At 33.3% G+C, this 21,843-nt stretch overlaps 3 protein-coding genes across 8 annotated transcripts in view; 1 reads left to right on the top strand and 2 right to left on the bottom strand.

Annotated features, from left to right (window-relative positions):
* Nucleotides 1-732: 732 nt before the first annotated feature.
* LOC106113688 (ubiquinol-cytochrome c reductase iron-sulfur subunit) lies at nucleotides 733-1,660 on the bottom strand. The gene has a single exon (XM_013306547.1). The coding sequence runs from the start codon at nucleotides 1,611-1,613 to the stop codon at nucleotides 798-800; it is 816 nt and encodes a 271-aa protein (XP_013162001.1). The 5' UTR covers nucleotides 1,614-1,660; the 3' UTR covers nucleotides 733-797.
* An 864-nt stretch (nucleotides 1,661-2,524) lies between these two features.
* Nucleotides 2,525-6,742, top strand: LOC106113675 (uncharacterized). The gene is given in 5 exon segments (NM_001312347.1): nucleotides 2,525-2,586; nucleotides 4,535-4,763; nucleotides 4,903-5,046; nucleotides 6,049-6,180; nucleotides 6,577-6,742. Coding segments are annotated over 4 exon segments (588 nt in total). The 5' UTR covers nucleotides 2,525-2,586; nucleotide 4,535; the 3' UTR covers nucleotides 6,661-6,742.
* Nucleotides 6,743-8,371: 1,629 nt separating this feature from the next.
* DUBAI (Deubiquitinating apoptotic inhibitor) overlaps nucleotides 8,372-21,843 on the bottom strand; it is a 29,024-nt gene continuing 15,552 nt past the window's right edge. For 5 of the 6 annotated variants that reach the window (XM_013306759.1, XM_013306761.1, XM_013306760.1 and 2 more), the window contains 9 exons: nucleotides 21,103-21,314; nucleotides 17,782-17,940; nucleotides 17,208-17,378; nucleotides 13,045-13,235; nucleotides 11,288-11,467; nucleotides 10,781-10,909; nucleotides 10,217-10,275; nucleotides 9,630-10,017; nucleotides 8,372-9,233 (listed from right to left, as the gene is read on the bottom strand). In XM_013306759.1, the coding sequence (XP_013162213.1) occupies nucleotides 8,825-9,233; nucleotides 9,630-10,017; nucleotides 10,217-10,275; nucleotides 10,781-10,909; nucleotides 11,288-11,467; nucleotides 13,045-13,235; nucleotides 17,208-17,378; nucleotides 17,782-17,940; nucleotides 21,103-21,314 (1,898 nt within the window). In that variant the 3' untranslated portion in view covers nucleotides 8,372-8,824. The remainder of the gene's footprint in view (nucleotides 9,234-9,629; nucleotides 10,018-10,216; nucleotides 10,276-10,780; nucleotides 10,910-11,287; nucleotides 11,468-13,044; nucleotides 13,236-17,207; nucleotides 17,379-17,781; nucleotides 17,941-21,102; nucleotides 21,315-21,843) is intronic. The other variant, XM_013306763.1, reaches the window with a different exon arrangement.

Below are 21,843 nucleotides of genomic sequence, written 5' to 3'. Positions count from 1 at the left end.
GTTAGTTCTGTCAGAAAATGTGTAAAGCCTTTATAGTCATAGGAAACGACGAAGAAAAAAAAACATGACAAGACTTGTATAGATTTTTTTATACAAAGTTGTCTGACAACAATTGGTGATACTGACCTCTACACAATATACAATACACAAGGGTCCGGTGGGTATAAGTCCAAACCAAATTATGATAGTTCACTAGCGCCCCCGTTAATATCAATAGAGTGTCACAAGATCCCAAAGCTCTCAACACACCTTCAGTTTTAACTTACATGTTAAATCGTACGTGTGTAGATAACATTTTAACATAAGCTTTAAATGTACATCGACATTTCAGTTAAAACCATATGGATAAAACTGATATGGCGTAGAGGGTTTTATTGTGCTGTGTATTCATTTTTTTTTCTATGCCTATGTTTATTGATTTTACTCATTTTCTAACCGAGTTAATCGTGGTAGCAGCGACCTTATTACCGGATCTTAATCTGCTTGTCGTACTATAGTTCACCAGAGCCTGTTAATTTCAAAATCGTGCCATAAATTTATATCTTTCAGTAATATTATAAATGTGAGTGATTGGTGGATGGACGGATATTTGTTTGAAGGTATCTCCAGAACGGCTGAACGAATCTCCAAGAAATTTGGCATACATATAGAAAATAGTCTGTAAGAACACATAAGCTCCTTATTATGTTTTTTTTATTCATAGCGGACAGAATCGCGGGCAAATCAGGTATTATTAAAAATTACTTTGCAACAAATATGTATTAAGATCAAAAAGAAAACCTGTTACAGAATTATTTCTAACCTACTAACAAAAGTGTATCTGTAAGAAATTTGTAAGGTGGAACCACTAAATTGGTAGGCGCTGGTCCTTTGCGAGCTCGTCCCACGTTGTCAAAATGACTTCCATGACAAGGGCAATAAAACCCGCCTGCCCAGTCACCAGAATTCGGCACAGGGACACAGCCTAGATGAGTACAAATGCCTATCACCACAAGCCACTGAGGCTTTATCGTACGCTGCTCTGGTGTCTCGGGGTCTTTTAGTGAAGACAAAGGCGTCCGGGCCTCGAGTGCAATGTCAGACTGGGTTCTGTACTTGACGAAAAGTGGCTTCCCTCGCCACTTTACTGATAGACATTGTCCTGGTGTAACCTTTGATATGTCGAGTTCTATCACAGCCAAAGCGAGAACATCAGCGGGAGCAGACATTGAATATATGTAGTAAAGTATATTAGCTTTTGTACCGTAAGCTCCACCCATCAGACCAAAGAATCCGACGACATATGTTATTCCAATTTTACGATCTCCGGAGTGCCATTTTGTTTTGTTTACATCTTTAAATTGTTTTTTTCTATCATAATCGAAATTCGGAAACTTTACATCACGGTGTAAATAGTAAGGTTTGATTTTGTGATATCGTATTTGTGTCCAATTCGTCAGTCCAAACGAAGAGATTTTTGTACTCGTATAGATAGGTTGAAGTTTGTATGTAGTCCTTTTACATTTTTCACCTTGAACGTCTTTATCTAACAAATAGGTGGGGTTAAGAAAAATTCTATATGGTGTTTTCCGTTGTCCGAAACGTACAATGCATTTATTTGCTATAAAATTCATTATTTGTATTATCGGTTCTACTTAGTTTACAAATATATTTTGATCGATTGTTTGACAGAAATCAATGACAATTAGATTTTTTATAAATTGACAGTAAAAAAAATTTAATTATGGATAGACAAACGACAAACCTTCTTACGTCTATATTCTATCAAAGCAAAAACTTTCATGGTGTTGATACGATGATGCCGTTATTATTATTAATTATTAATAAATCAGTATTTCTAGTTTATTAGCTTCTTGCGTAATTATTAATATTGATATGGTTGGTATAAGAAATTGTTGTATTAGCTAATTAAGTAAAAATTAAAGACAGAAGGTCCCTTAAGTAGGGACTAAATAAATTAACCGAATTGGTATTATATGTCACAACTTTTTACCGTAGAATAACTGAGTTGTGAAACGTGGCTTTTTTGATGAGTTTTTTATTATATTATTCAAACTTTCGTGAGACAATATACTAATCTGATATATAAACACGGCTAAACACTCACGTATATTGAATATACGTGAGTTTTTTATGTTTAGGTTGCCTTATCCCACCAGTTCAGCTTTGTCGGTCTATATACGAGTATCAATCTGTTTTTGTCATATACCTAAGAGTTTTCACTGCTTCATTAAAAAACATTTTTCAACGCCCTCAAATGATTTCATTGCTTGTTTAAAAAAACTGCCGTGCAAACTCACAGTAATATTCATATATCGTATTTTTATTTTATTTTTACTAAATATTGTCTCCAAATTCTATTACTTAAGTATCTCATTGAAAAATCAACGCGCTGTTGACTGTATGGTCATCCGGCGCATATTCGTAACTTTGAAGGTTGTGCAACGCAATCTGTGAAAGTTGTACTCGGTGGCCGAGGTCCAAACGTAATGTGCTCGTTCTCAGTCGACATACGGACGGACTGGTGGATTGATATCGCCTAAACACTACGACACAATTGTACTTTTTATATCTGAATTGTTCCGAGTGAGTTATATTTTTTTATTCTTTATTCAATTGTAATATTTTTATTAATTATTTTTGTAAATGTGGGTGTCAAATTCTTAAATAATTTTATGATAAACGTATAAAAAGTTTGTTAGCTTGAAATTGATATCCATTATACAATATTAGTAATAGCAGTTACCCTATTTTAAGGTGTTTTTATTTCGTTCTGTTTGCAAAGTACTAAACAAACAAAAAATAAATATCGTCTTTTACATTTTTCTCATGTTTTAATACAATATCTTCTAAGTTCTATAAGTTTACGTTAACGTTGAATTAAAAAAGAATATTTTAGAATATCTGTAGATGGATTCGGACGAAAACTGTGACAAGCAAGCCCCACCAATGTTTTATTTTCTTAAGAAATATCCCCGACCATTACCTCGACCTAGTCTGAAGTTAGACCCAACGTAACGAATATATATTTTTGTTTCGTATGAACTAGCACTTGACCACGATCCTCTTGTATCTAAAATATAAAACGTTTTAAGAGTTGCCTTAAATAGTTAAATTATTTGTACGAAACGATACTTCCACATTCAAAGTCTTTTAAACATTACTATTTTAATGTCACTAAGGGAGCACCTTAGCATCTATTTAGCATAAGAAATCTACACTAAGGACCTCGTCTAACGACTAATTAGCGATTCTGAGTAAAAGTTACAAAACTATGAGTACTAGTAAGACATTTAGAAAACATACACTCGTTGTTTAAATTCTCGGAAAAAATCGTTAAATAAAAATTCAGTGTCTAATGATTGATAATTTTTAGATTTGAGTTTAAAAAAAATTACGTGTTAATCGATAAACGATTTGCTAAGTACTTTTTATAATTGTTTAGTAATTGAGTAAAACCAATTGTAAAAAAGTGGCAAAACTGTTTAGGGCAAATCATTATTCTAAGATTATAATAACTACTTTTATCTTAAGAAAAATGTACTACATGAAAGCGATATCTTTAATACATATTCCTTCTTTCTGTGGAAAATTAATTTTGTTTTGCATATGAGTATACTACCACTGCGAAATAAAACCACTCGTGAAGATAGATAGCAACAAAAATAAAGCAAAGAACTAAGAAAACAATTGGGAAGTCTTTTATAAAACACATTTTAAAAAAGAAACATGAAACAGGAACACTGATAATAGCAGCAAGGATCATACTACACATTACTACCAAAGTAATCACTCCAAGCTTAGTGACATATGCCCCTTTCGTGATAGCGCCATGAAGAGTAAAATAGCCCGCCAGCGTCAGGAGAAATGAACTAAGTCCGATTAAAAGTATGATTTTCTTTCTCACACATTCGTTAATTTGTGTGCATACGAAGTTGGATAGAATGCTTTGCTCTGCGAGACCGTATAATATAACTCCTGCGAGTCCGATCATACCTGATGCGAGCGCAAATAAGCCTATTAGAAATGTCCCGAGACGCAAACTCAAACAACCACAACACTTTTGTACTTCAGGTATTTTCAACTTGATCAATGACTCATCCATATTATAATTTTTGGGTTAAGCGCATAGTTTCTTATAAATTAATCTGATAATAACTTATCAGCCATGTGTACTGATTTGTTAGGTAAATTTTAGTGATCTAAAATGTTTGAATAATATTTACATTATGTTGACATCTGTCAAAATGACATCTATTTGTCTCAGATTTGTTTTTACTCAAAAATAAACACACGCTCAAAAACATAACTGATAAGGTTTTTTTTTTAATACAAAGTACATATTTTTTAATTTGTTTCTGGAGATGGCACCGTCTTAATTAAACCAAAGTGTACGTATTCAGAGAACTTATCTAAAAATTTTTGTACATACCTATACAAGTATAGGCAAATGGCGGTGGATACGCGCTTATATATTTCAAATGAAATACTTGGTACTATAAGTATTTTAACGATGTATTTAATAATTCGGCAGAATGCTGTCACGGTGTCTTCTTATTGTGTTTGTGGCGGGTGCGCTGTCTGCTCCAGTGGACGAACCGATACGAGTCGATCTACCAGTATACGATACGCCACAGTCAAGTGTCCACCTCACCGAACCCCTCTTACCAGAGAACCATCCAGAATTGAGAATGAATAAAGAATCAATCGTCGACAATTTTCTATCGCACAAAGACACTAAATTAACACAAAGCAGTCCTCCGGTAAGTTTTTAAATATGTAGGTGTATCCGTGACTATACTGTCGAAACACTGGAAAAAATAGTCATTTCTTTCAGTCTTAAAATAAATCAGGTATATCTATCTCTTTTACGATTATGAATGTTTTTTTTTACAATTTCAGATCGGTTCTGTGAATTACGGTGGTGGCTTGTTTTCGGCTCCTGTAACTACATTAGAAGGCGCTCTGCTAGAAACCGAAGGTTTAGGAAGCAAGACTCTCTCGGTCAAGGAAAATGTGCAAAATGTTGCAGCTGGTATTTTCCAGGTAATATTTTATTTATAACGTTACCCATTGAAAACACACCCTTTTTATGGTCATATCTTTAATAAAATCCAACTTTCATCAAATATTTTCTATCTGGTTTGTCAGAGATCATACATCAACATACACATGGCAGTCGGTAGGTCGTCTAGAATTTTAGAATGTCACTATTTTGTTGCTGCGTATCGTACAAAATCTACGTCCATTCTCTTTTTCATATTATCCGTAGAGATTGTTATTAACGTAACATTTACCAAAGATAAAATTTGCGGTGTTGATGAATAAATTAGAATCGAATTAGAATTTGCGTGCAACACGCATAGTCCACAGAAGTGGAGCTCATTGTCACACAGTGTAAGAGCGAAGTTGCATTTTAAATTGTCACCTTGAGTACATTACACTATTATTACTATTATACATAAGGATATGCTTGTCAAATAGGCGCTATACGAGGGCAAACTTTGTTGTTTGTTTGTCTATTACGTCGCTGCCTGCCGATGATCTAGGATGGATATAGAAGGGCGGGGAGTAGTAGGTTATCGGAAAGTTACCAATTAGTTTTTGAGTTAGATAACTAAAAAAAACTGTCAGATTATTAAAATACTATGTGTAAAACGATAGTAATTATGTATATAGAAGCAATTCATATCTATTTCACATATTTCTAGTTCTCTAGGAGGTTTGCTGTCCACCCACTGACCATGTAGACGGACATACCCGTACAAAAACATATTGTTGTATAATATTTGTGTATTGTTATATTATTGGTACTTCGAGCATGTTGTAATCTACCTGACAATAATACGACATCTTTTTAAATGTATACACACACAATATATTCTTCTGTAGACTACTACATAATTTAAAAATATTTTATACTTGTGTTTAGTGAAGCTGCTAAAGTTTAAGGAGAAGACTAAGACTAAGAAAAAAAGCAGAGAATATGTGTCTATACATATGTCACGGCTTTCGAGAAAACAGTTTTCATTTAAAATTCCATTCCAGCCGAAACCAATAGTAGATACAATACAAGAAGAGGAGAAGTACGGCAACAATGGTGACAAATTTTATAGTGCAGGAAGGGCTATCGTCTCTGGTGCTGAAAGTGTTTCGAATTTCGTCAATACCGTTCTAGAGGTTTGTTGAATATAAAATATTATAATAGGTAGAAAGTATTCGACAAAAATTGTATTAGATATGTCCAGCATATCTGACGTAAAGTAAAACGACTAATGTCATACAAATTTTGACATGTATAGTCTTGAAAAACCATATCGCAAATATACGTGATAGACCTTCATAATTGACACATTCTTATTTATCTTACTTCTTAAATACTATACATGCGAAGTATGGTTGTATGGATGGATGTTTGTTAGATGGTACACGGCTGTGTGGATCTCGCTGAAATTTTGCAAACGTAAATCTCTGAAATTCTGTAAAAACACATACATGGATTACTAATTATGTTAATGGTAATTCCGCGCAGACAGTTCAATACAAATTATTTTTATTTAACTTTTTGTATTTCAGGTGCCTGTTAAACTTTTTAGGGACGTAACTAGAAAAGCCACGGAAAAATTGAATAACTTGGGAGGAAAATTAATTGGTTTATAATTTAAGTTTTTAAAACTAAATATGTATTGTTATTTTTTAAGAATATTGTACAAATTTTTATTAAATATGTGGTTTTATTGAATACTAAAGTTATTAATTGTGCGTGTTATCCTTTCTTTTAATTTATTTGTAAAAAGGCATAGCGATATGAAAGGCAAGAATCTAATCAGTTATCATTTAAATGTTAACACTTGAATTTATTTCTTTCGTGGCTTATTATCAGTATTTGTACCAGAGATATAGAAAGCTCATAAGACTTATCTCAGAATTTCAAATATAATACAAAACGTATATTACGAACACCTTTCTCATTTCTTATAAATATATAAACCGTCTGTGTAAACCGACATTTCGAGACAACGAAAACCCTACCGGTAGTAAAGTTTTTAAGCGTACATTTTGTATCGTATTGTTTATTATGTATATTTTAAATATTTGATTAATCTTGATAAATAGTATACAACAACGGATGCGTTGCAGATGTCCATGAGCGTCGGATCAAATAATATTAGGCGATTCTTTGCTCGTTTGCCCCCTTCTCCTATAAAAAAAAAACAAACGAAGACAAATTAATATAAAGTATGCGTCTTAGAGGATTAAAGAAACAAGTCGATAAGAAGTACTTTATTTCATAAATTCTACTCATAACCATTTTTCTACGAAGAGATAATTTATATAGACATTAATAGTTCAAAATTACATTAAATTCTAAGACTACTTCTAATAGCAAATCGCTTGCTAAAATACAGAAAATGCTCAGCATACATAAAGTAAACAAAAATACTAAAGATGACATAACATTAAAAATACTAATTGAGGTTTACAAGTTTTCACGTCTTCGACGGTTTATTTCACAATAATACATGAAAATACTTATAACGGTGTACAGCAAAAGATTCGCGGGATTTAAATCACATAAATATGCCACGAATAAGAAATTATATAGAATTAAAGGAAATAAGCCCGCAAATAGTTTTGTCGATTATTTAAAAATTGCAATTTAATCTACCAGAAACGCGCTACACATAAACGTTTAACATTACTACAATTAGTCATATTTACACAAAAAGCATACGATGTACTATTTTGATTATATTAAGATCATAGAAATGTTTCGTCAAATACAATCTAAGATTAATAAATGTACTGATCTTAATGACTATCGAGAAAATCCTTGAATATTTATTGAAAATCTTTGACATCTACGACATTTCATTTTAGGGATAGTATAATTTTAAGAATTACTATTTCAACTATTTCAGACAAATAGAATAATAGGAATTCTATAATTTAAAGACATTGATTAATTTTAATAATAACTACTTCAAAAACATCCAGATTATAAATACCATTATGTGAATTCAAAAAGTTTACTAATTTTATTTTATTTAATGAATTGTGAAATGACTAATCTAAATACGTTCCTTTATATGACGTCACTACTTAATACAATATCGATTATTCATAGACACCTATTAATTTTTAACATTAAGAATATTAAAATGCTATCATTGTTAGTGATAATGAAAAAGAAAAATGTACAAATTTCAATAAATCAGATAATTAACTTATATATAATGCCAAAATAAATTTAATACAACATAAATGATGATCCCAAATTAATGATTAAAAACAGAAATCGATTTGCCGCATTCAATTTTTTTAACGCTTTTCAAAATAATTCTTAATGAAAATTATAATAATATAAAAAGAATCCATTAATTAAACATTTTACTTATTATTAAAAATTGTAATATCGAAGTAATCTTATAATAGTGAAGTTTTTACAACAACGATTAAATATAACCCTTTGAACGCCTAAAAAATAAACACATACTAAGAATCTTCCTACGAAAATACAGGTATGATTAAAAGATGTCGCATTTATCATTCCAAGTTTTTCAATAATCATGTTTGTCGCGATAAGACGGACAAAGGGTTAAGTTAAGAATGCATATAATAAGAAAATTCCATTAATATAATAAACATCAAGAGTTATTATTAAAACGCTGTCATTAATAAGCAATATAGAGATACAGACATTGAAAATCGATTTAAAAATGGATAATATCGATGCATTTATCAATCGGGCGATTAAACGTGTTTATTCATTGTCAACGTAATCGAGTACCGAGAAATCGATATTTTTCTGGGAGCGCGTACGTCATGGCCGAGTCATCTGCAGCTTCTGAACCGTCTCGATGTACAGCTTGTTATGCACCTTAACCCGTTCCCTGATGTTTGGTGGAACCTCGTTCAGAGATGGGAAGAGAGCTTCATCAACGTCATCACGGCGATAGAACAGCATGTACGGAGTGTTGCACGGACGCAGGAATTGTATCTGATCTTCATTGCATTTGGTGACATCATCATCGTTGAAAAGATACCAGCCGTCTTCAGTTTTGGCCAAGGTATAATAGTGTCCGGATGACATGGAGGTACCCTCGTGTACAATAGCCGCGTACATGGTATAACCATTTTGGGTCTGTGCCGGCACAGTGGGCAATGTCACACTGTGACTGTAAATTGTCGGCGACATCAGTTTATTCTGAGTCAGCTTCTTTGTGTCGAATCTGGTGAAACGGAATTATTTTGATATAACATACAACTAAATAAATAATATTTTTAAATAGCTTCAATAAATATAAACCACATAAATGTGTTATTTCAAAGTAATATCTATTGGCACTAATCCTTGCTAATATTACAAGTGCCAAAGTAACCCTGTCTGTTTGTCGCACTTTCGCACAAAAACTACTAAATGGATTTAAATGAAATTTAGTACACAGACAGTTTAAAGTCCGAGAAAGGACGTAGGCTAGTTTTTAATACGTAAAAAGGCTTGTATTGTAAAAAGTAAAGATTTGATTGTTTTCTATCATTGAATAGTTATCCAAACTACTGAACGGATATCAGTAGGTTTTAAAAAAGTTGCAATTTCAGTTGGAAAGTAAATAAAAATATCTCACTTGAAGTTTTTCAACACAATGATGAGATAACGCGGCGTATATTCAATGACGGCGCGTCGTTCGACATCGCGTTTGCAGCCGCATGCGGGGCACTTGTAGCGGTTGTCCGCAGTCAGGAGCTCAGTGGAGCAATAGTAGTCGACGAGACTTTGCACGGTGTGGATGTGGTCTTTCTTCGCTTCGGGGAACGCGAGTGACAGGTCACGGAATACGTCACGGGTGGTCGACAGAGTATTGCACACCATGCATCTCATACGAGACAGAATCACACCACCGAAGATATGATCAACGAACGACTCAGGAGCCTCTGGGGGTGGTTCGGTGGTCCTTTGACGCTTGCGACTATTGCTCGATCCCTTGCGAGCACGCTTCCTGTTTGCGGTAGCACCTAAAAATGTCAAATTCACTCTTGACTTAGTAAGAAATAAATTAAATTAGTCTTAATTTAAAGCTATACAACAAAAGCTTTATAAATTCTAGCATGGAAGTGTTTTTTAATGTATTTTCATGTCAATTTGATATAACGTTTAACTAATGTGACTGTAAAGTGTGAATTATAAGCGAGTACAATATAAAATAAAATTTACCAGTGCTGCTACCGGCAACTGCCTCGTCTTGATTATTATCAACGACGGCCTCCTCTTCGCTGGAAACAAAAATGTTCCAGTTAAAAGAATAACATACTTTACTGAAATGTGACTACATTTTCTGTTTTATAATATTGTAAACTATTATGTTATGTTACAAGCATAACTCTTACGATCGTATTTTTTCCCATTTTCCTTTTAAAGAGATATACAGTCAGAGAAACTGGCGGTTACACCTAAAAGGCGACATTCGTTTATCGTTTCGTACGCATTGTGATAACGCGTAAACAATAACCAATGGAACGCAGGTATTCAATGTGTCTGTAGATAAAAAGGTCGGTCTGTGGTACAAGACTAATTGCTTTTTACTATTATCCCATCCTTTGGTTATTTATAAAAAGGGACGGAATTTGTATCGATGCAGAAAACAAAGTAATTCAGTAAATGAAACACCGCAGATTACCGCGACTGTACTTTTTCCCACACAATTAAATTATCTTAGTTTGAATTCTGATTAAGGATCGATTGTTAGGTTCTCAAATGATGACCGAATGAAAGACTTACGTGGGATTGGGAGACAGAGTGAGCGGCGGTGGCAGGCGACGTCTATACGTCACAATGACAGGCGCCTTGGAGTAGTCATGGTCGCAATCCATCTTATGCTCGTACGACAGAAGCAGTTCGAAGAAATACCTATGAAAATTTTTATGATTCATTTTGTTTCTGTTTTTATTTATTTGCCTGTTTTATTTAATCTTACTAATATTATAAATGCGAATGTTTAGATGGATGGATGTTTGTTAGAAGGTATCTGCTAAACGGCTTCGTGGATCTCGCTTAAATTTGGCATAGATGAAGAACACACAAGCTCGCAGGCAACTGCTAGTTTACAAATAAAATCAAAAACAAGTCAAAATAATTTTTGCTCGACACCAACTAGTGTGTAACAGGGAAAAATAATTAAAAACTCTATGCTATGAAACGGCACTTTTATTGATATTTACTTTTTATTTTTAGTTACGTTACCCTGAAATAAATTGGAAAAGTTTTAACGAAATAAATAATACGTACCCCAGGAATTCGGAGGTATCGTGCTGTATGTCGATGTTGAATTTCGGCGAATTCATTGTGACATAAAAGTCGTCCGGATCGACTTTAGTGGACACAGAGTACTTCAATTTGGTGAAAAGCTCCGCCAGCTTAGCCCAGTACGCACGGTTATGCAGATGCAGTACCACGAAGTTACTAAATCTGCAACAAACATTTGAATACCCTTTCTATTAAATTGACCACAAACATTTGCTTAATTAAAACTGACGAAAGCGCACAGTGTTATTAGCAGTGCCTTCTAGCATCCAATAAAACGTTACATAAAAAGTAAAGTAATAAAAGAGTAAGCATTGCGCGACAAAAGAGGGCGTTGCTTTTTTTTAGGTAATTATTGAGATTTTCAGCAAGGTATGATTGCAATCCATTTGCATTGCATTGATGTATTGCAACTAATCGCACAGCGAAAATGTTCTAAATTAAAAAAAAAATCAGATTATACTACTATTTCGTTAACACAGTAAGATGTTTCGTCCTAGATCGCAGGTTATTTTCATTATAACAGGGCAAGATCTAACGAAAACCTATTTAAATTTTTGGAATATTTTAAAATTATTTCATATCATAAACAAAATAGACTGCAGACTAAATAAATACCAACATTATTCGTAATAATTAAATTTAAGCCCTTGTTGTAAATACTATAGTTTGTGTTGCTATTTGAAACGCTACATGTTCAAGAGCAAAGCAATTTAAGTAAATAGAAGCAAACACAAACAAAGCATTGTTTTTCACTTAGAGAAAATAAGGTTCAACATATAAAAAACAAATAAAAATTAATTTAAAAAGGCCAACAGTTTTTGCGCGCAGAAATTGTAGTTCTGTAAACATAATTAATTTAAAAAGTCAACAAGGCCAATTGGCTACTCATATGAACACTTCAGGGAACACGCAACGAATGGAGCAGTAAACAACATCAACCTCTATAGACAAAAGGTCAAAGGAACGACGCAGCGGACGAGCTAGCCTGTAGAGGCCGAGCGATCGATCTAGATGCCCACGCTTACCACCGGGATATCTCAAGTCACAGGTAACAGAGAGAAACTAAGCACTACACAGCGAGCTCTGGGACAATACCAATATTTAAGTTGAGCTAAGGACTCCTCCGGACAATTATGACAGCCCTTACTATCTTTCATTTTCACAATTCACCTACATGCATACCCGCGAAAATTATTACCCTTCCACAGTCGGGTAACAAAGAAATTGTGTAAAAATCTCGCTGGAGCGAAGAATTTCGCAATAAAGCAACTAAATATAAGCAGTTGTAAATTTCGCTACGGCATTTTGTCAGTTTACTCAAACACTTCAAAAATTCGCATCATAAATTTATTCTAAAGTCTGTTTTATAAGGAACGCGAGCAACACTGCAACTTCAAAATTGCTACCATCGCATTCAAGCATAAATATATTTTTAAAGTGAAATTATTACACCTATCCATCAAAAACGCGTCTGATAGTGTATTGCTTGCTAATTGTAACATTGGCGATAAAAAAATAAAACTGAAAAAAACATAATCAAAATAATGGAATAGTCTGCCTACACCATAAGAAAGAAAAGATATATTTAAAGAGACTTCGCAAAAGGCCGGCAACACGTGCGGAGTTCCTTTGGAGTTACGGATGTGCGTGGGCATTGGATAAATTAATATAAGGAGATCCGGTGCTCGTTATCTTTTCTGTCCTAATTAAGAAAAGAGCAAAAGTAATAATATACTTACTCTCTAGTGGCCAGTAATGCCTGCATAACGCTGTTCACGTAGCATGTGGTGCCTCTGTTCAAGAGGCCGACCTTGCGTACGACGGCCATCTCGTTACCACCAGCAGCGGCCATGTTGCTCTGCGATCCCCAAGCCGGCAGTCTCAAGAATTGGCTGCTCCTACTTGCCATATGCTGCTCCAAGCAGGTAATCTAAACATAATAAAACAATTTTAAACTAGTGGTAACTTTTAAAAAATCAAAATGGCCGACCGACGGTGAAGTTGGCACTTCGAGAAAAATACCTTTCAAACGTTTAGACCAGTCTTTACCAAAGTGGGCGATAATGCCCCCTTGTGGGCGCTGCAGGTTTCAAGTTGCGGGTTATAGTAAAAGTTTCGTTTAGACTTCTCCGTTAATATACATATATAGGTCACAATAATCAATTAATTTAATTTAAAGTTATAGTAGTTTTTAAATATGTGAAAATATGGGGGCGCTAAAAAATTTTTATTCTCAAAGTGGGCAGTAGACAAAATAAGTTTGGGAACCACTGGTTACTAACCCACGTACATACAACTTCCATATTCGTGAAAACTTTGCAAAAAAATAAACCCTCTTCTCTCGGGTAAATATAAAAAACAGTATAATTAAAAAATCTTTTATCAAAAACCACCAGGCCACGAACGTGTGTTTCATTAAAAAGAAAATAACTATGAAACTTACTTTCGACCAAAGAAAGCGACAGAGCCTGGGCGAACGTGTACCATTACCACAAGCATTGAAAAGATAGCAAAGAACTTTGAAGCAAATACGCTAAGTAAGAAACTAAGTTGGAAGTTCCGTAAACTCGTGTCAGTTCTTAGAGTTTGAAACCAAAGTATAAAAGAAAATCATTCTTAATAATTGAGATTATTAAATACAATAAAACAACAATTTCTTTGTCAACTTTAGCCTGGAACATTAATGCTTTGGTAATTTCTAAAAACGATATTTCTATTGTAAAAAATTTTTGTTTCTCAATTAAACGCAATTTAACGGCAAATCAGGGAAAATGGATATGATATTACGTAGTATTATAATGAAGTACGCTCATGTATGTGTAACTCTTTATTACATATTATAAAATTTGCATTTAGTTTACGAATGTACATCACAAATTGTAACCATTGTTGAAACAAAAAGAATTGTTATTGGTATGCAAATCCATCGGAATATGAAAGCCGATGTCAAACGTCCGTTAATTGCTTTATGCATACGCTGCAAAGATGTTTCGATTTTAAAAAATACATTTTGGATGAAAAATAAAGTTTTTTCATTTTAAAAATTGACCTTTGACAAAAATATCTAAGAACGAAGAAAGAACATGTGGGTGTTAAGTCCCGCTTATGTAAAATTCTACTTATAGAATAAACTTGCTGATATTAATATTTGTCACTTTCGTGACGCAATCGCACGTTTGATATCAAAGTTATTGATAGAATTTTCAACGCACAATATTTTCGATTGGAAATCCGTTAAACGTTATGAAAATAATTCCATCAATCTGTCTCCTTTGAGCATTTTAATTGAAAGTTATTTTTTTTGAGGTAAATAAAATTATTAAAACTATTAAAAAATCAAAAAGGATTTTCTTAAATCTGATGTAATTTTTGAGATATACCAAGTGATAGGTGATAAATGCTCGAAATAAAATAATCACATAACTTTTTAGACTTTTACCATAAATTTTATTTCGTAACTGGTAAATTATAAGATTTTCCGGAATTCGTGACCGAAAAAATTAAAGGACTACAAAAAATACTAGTGATTTGTGACAAAAAAAAACACATTTTTTTGTATCGGAATAGGGGAGAATACTTTCAAGATTGCCCTTACTTAGATATACCTTTCCTAAAATGAAAAGCGTAATCAACTAAACTAAAATAAATCATGCTTTCCTACAATCGTTGCTTCATGTTAATAGAATTGGTAGCGCTTTAGACACAACTGAAAACATTAGTCCAATCGAATTACAGTTAAAACAACTTATTGCCACAAGTTAAAGGTAAAGGATACGGACATCTTGCATAAACTCGCGGATAACAATCTACACGTATGCACCTCAAATGTGGGTAGGTTTTAAACTTAGCCGCATAAAAGGTATATAAAGAATAGCTTAAGAAAATCTCCATTATCTATCATTGGAAAAATGATTCCTAAGCCTTTAATACAAATAAATATTAGATAATTAGTACATATAAATAAATATTTTGTTAGAAGCAATTAAAATAAAATGCTCTATAAAATATATGCAAAAATATTTTCTTCTTCGATGTGGAAAAACGCTTTAATTTTTATAATAAAGAAAAGCGTTTTAATGATTAGTAGTAAATTTTATTACTTTATCTTTATATTAATTATATAATTAATTAAAAGAATTAGAAATAAAATCCAAACCTACTTTTAAATTCCGTGCTCATAGAACATTGCAACCGCCGGCAGATACAGTCAGATGAACAAAGTTAATTTTCAATCGTCCGCTGCACTAAGATATTCTATAGATATACTATAGAAACCGAGCGCTCAAAGCGATCAACACTGAGCACAAGAGGACGATCCTCGTCCACGAAGGACAGATAGCGTTTGCCGCTGCAGCGACGTAGTGTTTGTCAGGCGAATTCACCGTCGACATCTGAAACTAGACGTCAGACGGTGCGCAGCGCGATTGCGCGGACCTGCTGAGACTAATTAAGTTCGCACAACAAAAAGCGCCCTCGCTCGCTATTCGTTCAACTTTTATGTACATACTATATAACTAGGCAATTTAAAAATCCGAAAGCCTGAATGACTTTATACTATACCCTGGAAAATATGAATAGAATTACACCTCATCCTTCAAAATTAGTTCAGTTAATTAGACTACATGTGGTCACAAAAAATGTACAAATATATTTCTATAAGTTCGAAAAATAATAATCTCCTTGTCACTCAGCCCAACATGCTGAACTGTAAATTTCTATTAATCTTTTTTCTGGTACACTGCAAATTGATTAAAACCAGGTACCGGACACAATGCCTAGACCGACGCGGAAAAACGTGTTAAAAGTTAGTCTGTTACTAAAAGCTTTCGATACATGTACGGTGTGCATATTAATTGATTGTTTGAAAACTAATGTTTTAGAACGGACAATCGAGAACTGGAAACCGTATCGCTCAAGTTTGAAACTGTGTTTTCGGTTTTCTATTACAATGTAATGTAATTTGGAAAAGGTTTTCACTCGTTTGTCAGACCTTAAAGTCTATCCGTACACGGATGTTATAATTATAAACTAACACTCTTAACAAAAGCATTCATTTTTAAAAGCATAATAAAACTAATAAGCGGTTAACTCTTATTATATTATATTATAAATTGCTTCGAAAGAAAAGCTCGTCTAGATATAAAAATAGCCCATGCAGTAATTAATTTTAGGGTGCTAATTATGTTATGTGCACTTTTTCTACTTCTAAAATAACATACTCATATCTTAAGATAAACATTTTTTAAATACAGTATACAATGTCAATTATAACTACATAGAACATCCGAGAGCTGTGTCAACGCTAATTCAGACCATTCATTTCCGCTGGACCGTGCTGTTGCTATATGTAGGTATTTTAATCAGAAATTCACTTCAGTTGTTACACGAATGATCCCAACTCGAAATTAGTGCTTCAATTGTTCGACCAGCTCGCCGTAGGGATTCTCGTCTGAATGTTAACTATACTGTTATATTTACACTCAATTTCAAATGTTTCAAACATAAGCGTTATTTCCGTTTTTTTCTTCTTAATAACTTTCTGACAGTATAAAGATTGTTATTGTTTTTTTTCCCATAAATTACTTTACAATTATATAAATAATTAGTATTCTTTAAGTAATATAAAATTATTTCATCGTCTAGTAACCCAGGATATGCTTTTTTTTAATTTGGTTAACTATTTTTTTGAGCTGGTTAAGCCGGCAGGGTGAATATTTTATATCAGTTCATTGTCACGTCGAAAAACATTTGTTCCTAGTTATATTTTGTTTTTTAGTTGGTTAACGATAAAATATTTCTTTTTTTATTTCTACTTTTAAAACAAGGTTATATACAGCTGAGGTAGTGTTAGTAAAGCGTTATTCAAACCTTCTACACTATGTTTGAGATTTTAATCACTCACCACAGCATGGTATCTGCTGTTGAAACTGACAAGGTCCTGTCCCAACAACGGCCCCCTGAGATGGTCTACCATTGCCGTAGTTATGTCAACGACATTCTGCAATAGCTGCCAGCTCCACTGCCGGCTGTCAGCTACCAGGGCATTCAGCACCACGGCCAAATTTGGAGCGACCTTCAACGTTTAATAAATCTATGACCACTTTTTCACTGCACGACCAAGCGCGTGATTCTGTCCCCGGGCGAATTTATATCATTTCCATAGCATTGACATTGATAATGACCGCCATAGAAATAAAACTCGCAAAGCCAGAGTCGAGCGGCTGGTCGCGCAGTGGGAAGTGGTGTAATTCCTGCTTCCGTTATATTCCCTAATTAACTACTAATTTGTTACAAAATAAACGTATCGTAGGAAGACGAAACACCTCTGTTTTCTTAGAAGACGGATATTTTCTCTTATTATTGAAGTACAAATTATCCAGTCGTTTGTCTAATCTACATTATACTAAAGGCAAGTCAGTTAGGACTTCTCAAGAACTTAAATTAGGCAAGTAGAAGATTATTTAAACAAAGCTTACCTTATCGAGAATGTCGGTGGTTTCGCGAAGCGAAGCCATTACATGAAAAATGACTTCGGCATTAGACTGTCGGAGATCCGTAGGATTATGGACTGCCAATAATAGGCGAGACAAATTATCCTTGCTTACCTCGATCAAAACATCATACTGTTCGTTCTCCTGCAAGGTTCCAGATTTGTTCAATATTTGATTCGTATTCGAATCTAACAAGTATATACTCAGACAATAGAATAGAAATAGTGAAAATGATTTTTTCTAGTACATTTAAAAAGTCACAATACAGTTCTGATAGTAAGTTAGATTCTATTCTCGTTACGGATTTAAAATTTCCAAATAGAGCTTAAATTTATTTGCCGATTACTGAAATCCTACTGGGACATATAGACTCTTCGAAATCAATAACATAAAGTGCTAATAAGCACTTACTAAGTTTTAGGACAAGGTAAATCAAGATTTACCTCTATACCTTTATTGACGCTATTAATGAGAATTTGTTATAAACGCAATACAGAGACAGAAAGCAAGTCCCTTGAGCTTTAAGATATTACATAACCAATTAAAGGAAAGCGGTAAGAGCGCCCGCTTACTTGCCTGGTCTCGCCTAGCGAGTTCACCTTAATATAATCCAGTGCTGGCGACTCATGCGAGACTAAAGTCATACATATATATTAAACCTATGTTATGAAAAATCTAAACCAATATGAGCACGTCCTGTGTTCCTTGCTTCTTCCAATTTAGCGAATACCTTTTATGATATAGATATCCGCAATGTCGACTTACGAAGTACACGAGTGGTATCGTGCAGATATTTAAAATTCAATCTTATCTTAGAGTTTCACAGACATCGCTTCGTTATACTAAACATGGTATTTCCAATTTTATGCTTTATATTCTTTAGACTAGAAAAGAGGACAGAGGAATATAAATATAATATACGACCGAGACGACTAACCGTGGGTTTCAAATACCAAAATGCCCGTTTAAAAATATAGTTATCTCTGTTTTATCAAAGATAATGACAGGGATGACGATATGTTTTATACAGAAATTTTGGTATTAGACACCTACAGTGTATGTTTTATAGTATGTATACCATCTAATGCTAACTTCTTGTGTTTGTGATGAGAAATACAAAGAAGATAGTTTTATTTGAATATCCGGACAAATTAAGTATTTCATATGCTTTTTTATATATAATTAAAGTGATAACGATGTTATGTTTATAGAACAACACAACTTATTTTATAACATTTAGCAATATTGCATAACATCTAAAAATACACATATAGATAAACAACATCAAAACATTTTAAACACAAATAAATACTAAAATGATAATTATATTATAAATACACATTTAAAACGTATTATTTTAGCACTTCGAAGAGGCGAGATAAAGATTTTAAATCAATAATTTATTTAACGGCCTAAATCAATATTCGATATATTTCTATATCGATTCTTGAACAGTTTAAAAATTATTTTAATAACATTGTTTGAATCGGGATTCAAAAATTAAATACTAAATCTCCTATAATCAATAGACGATGTTTTCAGATTAATGTTAAAATTCAGATCGGTTTAATTTGTACCAAATAGATTAAAAATGTCAATTAAATATACCGCAGATAAGCTCAATTGGTTCGACAATGATTATTGAATTCGGTTTTAAACAAATAACATTATTACTACGCATATATCTGCCTTTTTCTTTCGATTGGTCGGAAACAATTGCCGCTATGCAATTTACCGTACAGGAACACGAGGAACTTAAGGAAATGAACATACAAGTAGTTGATAATTATGCTATTGTGTACAGTGCAGCTTATTCCTATTGAAAGTAGATTCGAAAATTGATTCAATTTTTTATTAATGAAAAATCTAGCGCCTGACCTCGATCTCACCCGATGTTAAATTGAATTTAGTAGAAAGATGAAAAATATTACATTTTTTACTAAGGTCCTTCGTACACAAAGCAAGGAATATCTTTGAAACTCGGCGATTTTAGTCTCTAGGCGATTTAAGTAATATCATAAAGGTTACTACAACGCGCGTCGCCGACATTTTATTCTCATGTCGCCATCACCAGTCGCTCACAATCTTTGCTGCGATTTTAAAGACATGTAATCGTTAACTGTGTGTGAGGAGCGCGCGCAACGCGATTCTCGCGTTTCAGCCACGCAATATTAGTTTCGACGATTTACGTTGCCGTGTGTACGTAGGGCCTAAATCAAAGAAAAACTTCACTTTATCTCGTCTCACCAGTGTATCACACTATTTAGTATTTTTTTTACAAACTGTTTACAACAGCTTCGCATTTACTTCGACATAGACATTAAATACATTATGTATAAGTTTCAAGAGCAATGTATCAAAGTCGAAAACCTTTTCCTCTATCGCAGTTTATAACTTGAGCCATATGGAATCGTGAATTGTGAATACCAAAAAAAATCGAAACATCGCTACGATGTCGGCAAGGACTTTCAGGCAAAATAGACTTGATTAAATAACCGAGTCAAATAAAAATAAAATAAATTTTCTACGAATGTTCAATCAAATTAAAAACCAGAGCGAACCAGAACTGTAAACTTTAACGTACAAAAAATTCTCAGAGTCGGTAAAAAAATATATCAACACAACGATTGATAATTAACTTAAGTGCTGATGTTGATTTCTCGTCTATATTTATTGGAGGCAATTAAATTTTATCATACTACAACAATTACGTTGTGAGTAATCGAATTAAATAATAAACATTTTTTATTACGTACTACAGCTCTTTATGTAAGAGTATTGTGATTTAAAAAGGATATTAACAAAAAAATATTTTAACCCGTAACGAGAATATCTAAGTTAACAAAAAAATGATAAAGGAACTTTGGAATATACATATTTTAAAGACAAATAAAAAGAGGTCAATTTATACTGTACGTATCTAGGTATTCCATCGTACGTAACGTTCCAGGGGCTTATATCAATTTACTTGGCTAACAAGAGCTCATATCTCGGCTTGTTGAGCGCAACATCGAAGCTGCACAGGTACTTTACATCTTAGGTAGCATCACGATACCACGTATAACATCCAGTGAGTCTTATAGTCATTAGTGATATTAAAAACATAATATTTACAATCGTTCTCAATTTTGTATAAAAAATTGGAACAGAAAAATTGCTTGAGTTCGATTATCCAAGACTAAAATAATCAACTTGTGACTTTGAGATTAATTAACATTGTTAATTTAAGTAATTTGCTGTAATCAATAATGTTACATATTATTATGTTCAAATTAAAATTAATATCAAAGCTAAATTAAAACTTACCTCCAGTTTTTTCATGTATCCCAGGACCCAATCACTTAAAGCCGGGGAGGCATTCCACTCCGTAATCCAGCGGTAGAGGCAAGCGAGAGCGGTGCCGAGGCTGGCTGGAGATGGACCGCCTTCCAACCAGCGAGCTGTACCGAATGGTGCCTCGGTCTCGGATCCATCGAGCACAATCAGGATCACTGACATAGCAGGACGCGCATCAGAAGCTACAACAAATATAAAGTTTAGTATTTCGGAAGATTTCCTTAAAATAATTCGAGTATGGTTTAAGAAAAACTTGAAACATTTTTTTTTAATTTTTTTAAGAAAATGACGTTACGCGCAAACGCTCCGCGATCGGCCGTTTTCGTGATTTCGTCTGACAAAGACATTATAACTTTAACATATCTGTAGACACAACCATTTCCAAAATTGTATTCAGATTTCACTGTTGTAAAATAATTTTACGAATACAAAGGAATAAATTAAAATATTGTGTAACATTTGTAATTGTTATTTTTACTTTTGCTTTGTAATATTAGTAAATGTTAACTTCAACGAAAATGTTTTTTTAGTTAGCTCTCAAACTATGTGACGTCGGAGAGAATGATATGACGTACTACTAAGTACCAAGAGCTTTCGGCTCGGCTTTGGCATCGAGTTTAAGAACGCATTTTGAAATTGTTGTTAAAACGCAAAAGAAAAGAAAAAATACTTATGTACGAAAACTTGAATACGCTATTTATATATAAGACG

Source organism: Papilio xuthus, unplaced genomic scaffold (assembly GCF_000836235.2).
Source record: "Papilio xuthus unplaced genomic scaffold, Pxut_1.1 DF828177.1, whole genome shotgun sequence".
NCBI classification, from domain to species: Eukaryota; Metazoa; Arthropoda; class Insecta; order Lepidoptera; family Papilionidae; genus Papilio; species Papilio xuthus.
This window is presented reverse-complemented; position numbering and strand designations above follow the sequence as displayed.

Excerpts from the sequence above, each read along its gene's own strand:
- LOC106113688 (XM_013306547.1), bottom strand. The coding sequence starts at position 1,613 with ATGAATTTTATAGCAAATAAATGCATTGTACGTTTCGGACAACGGAAA.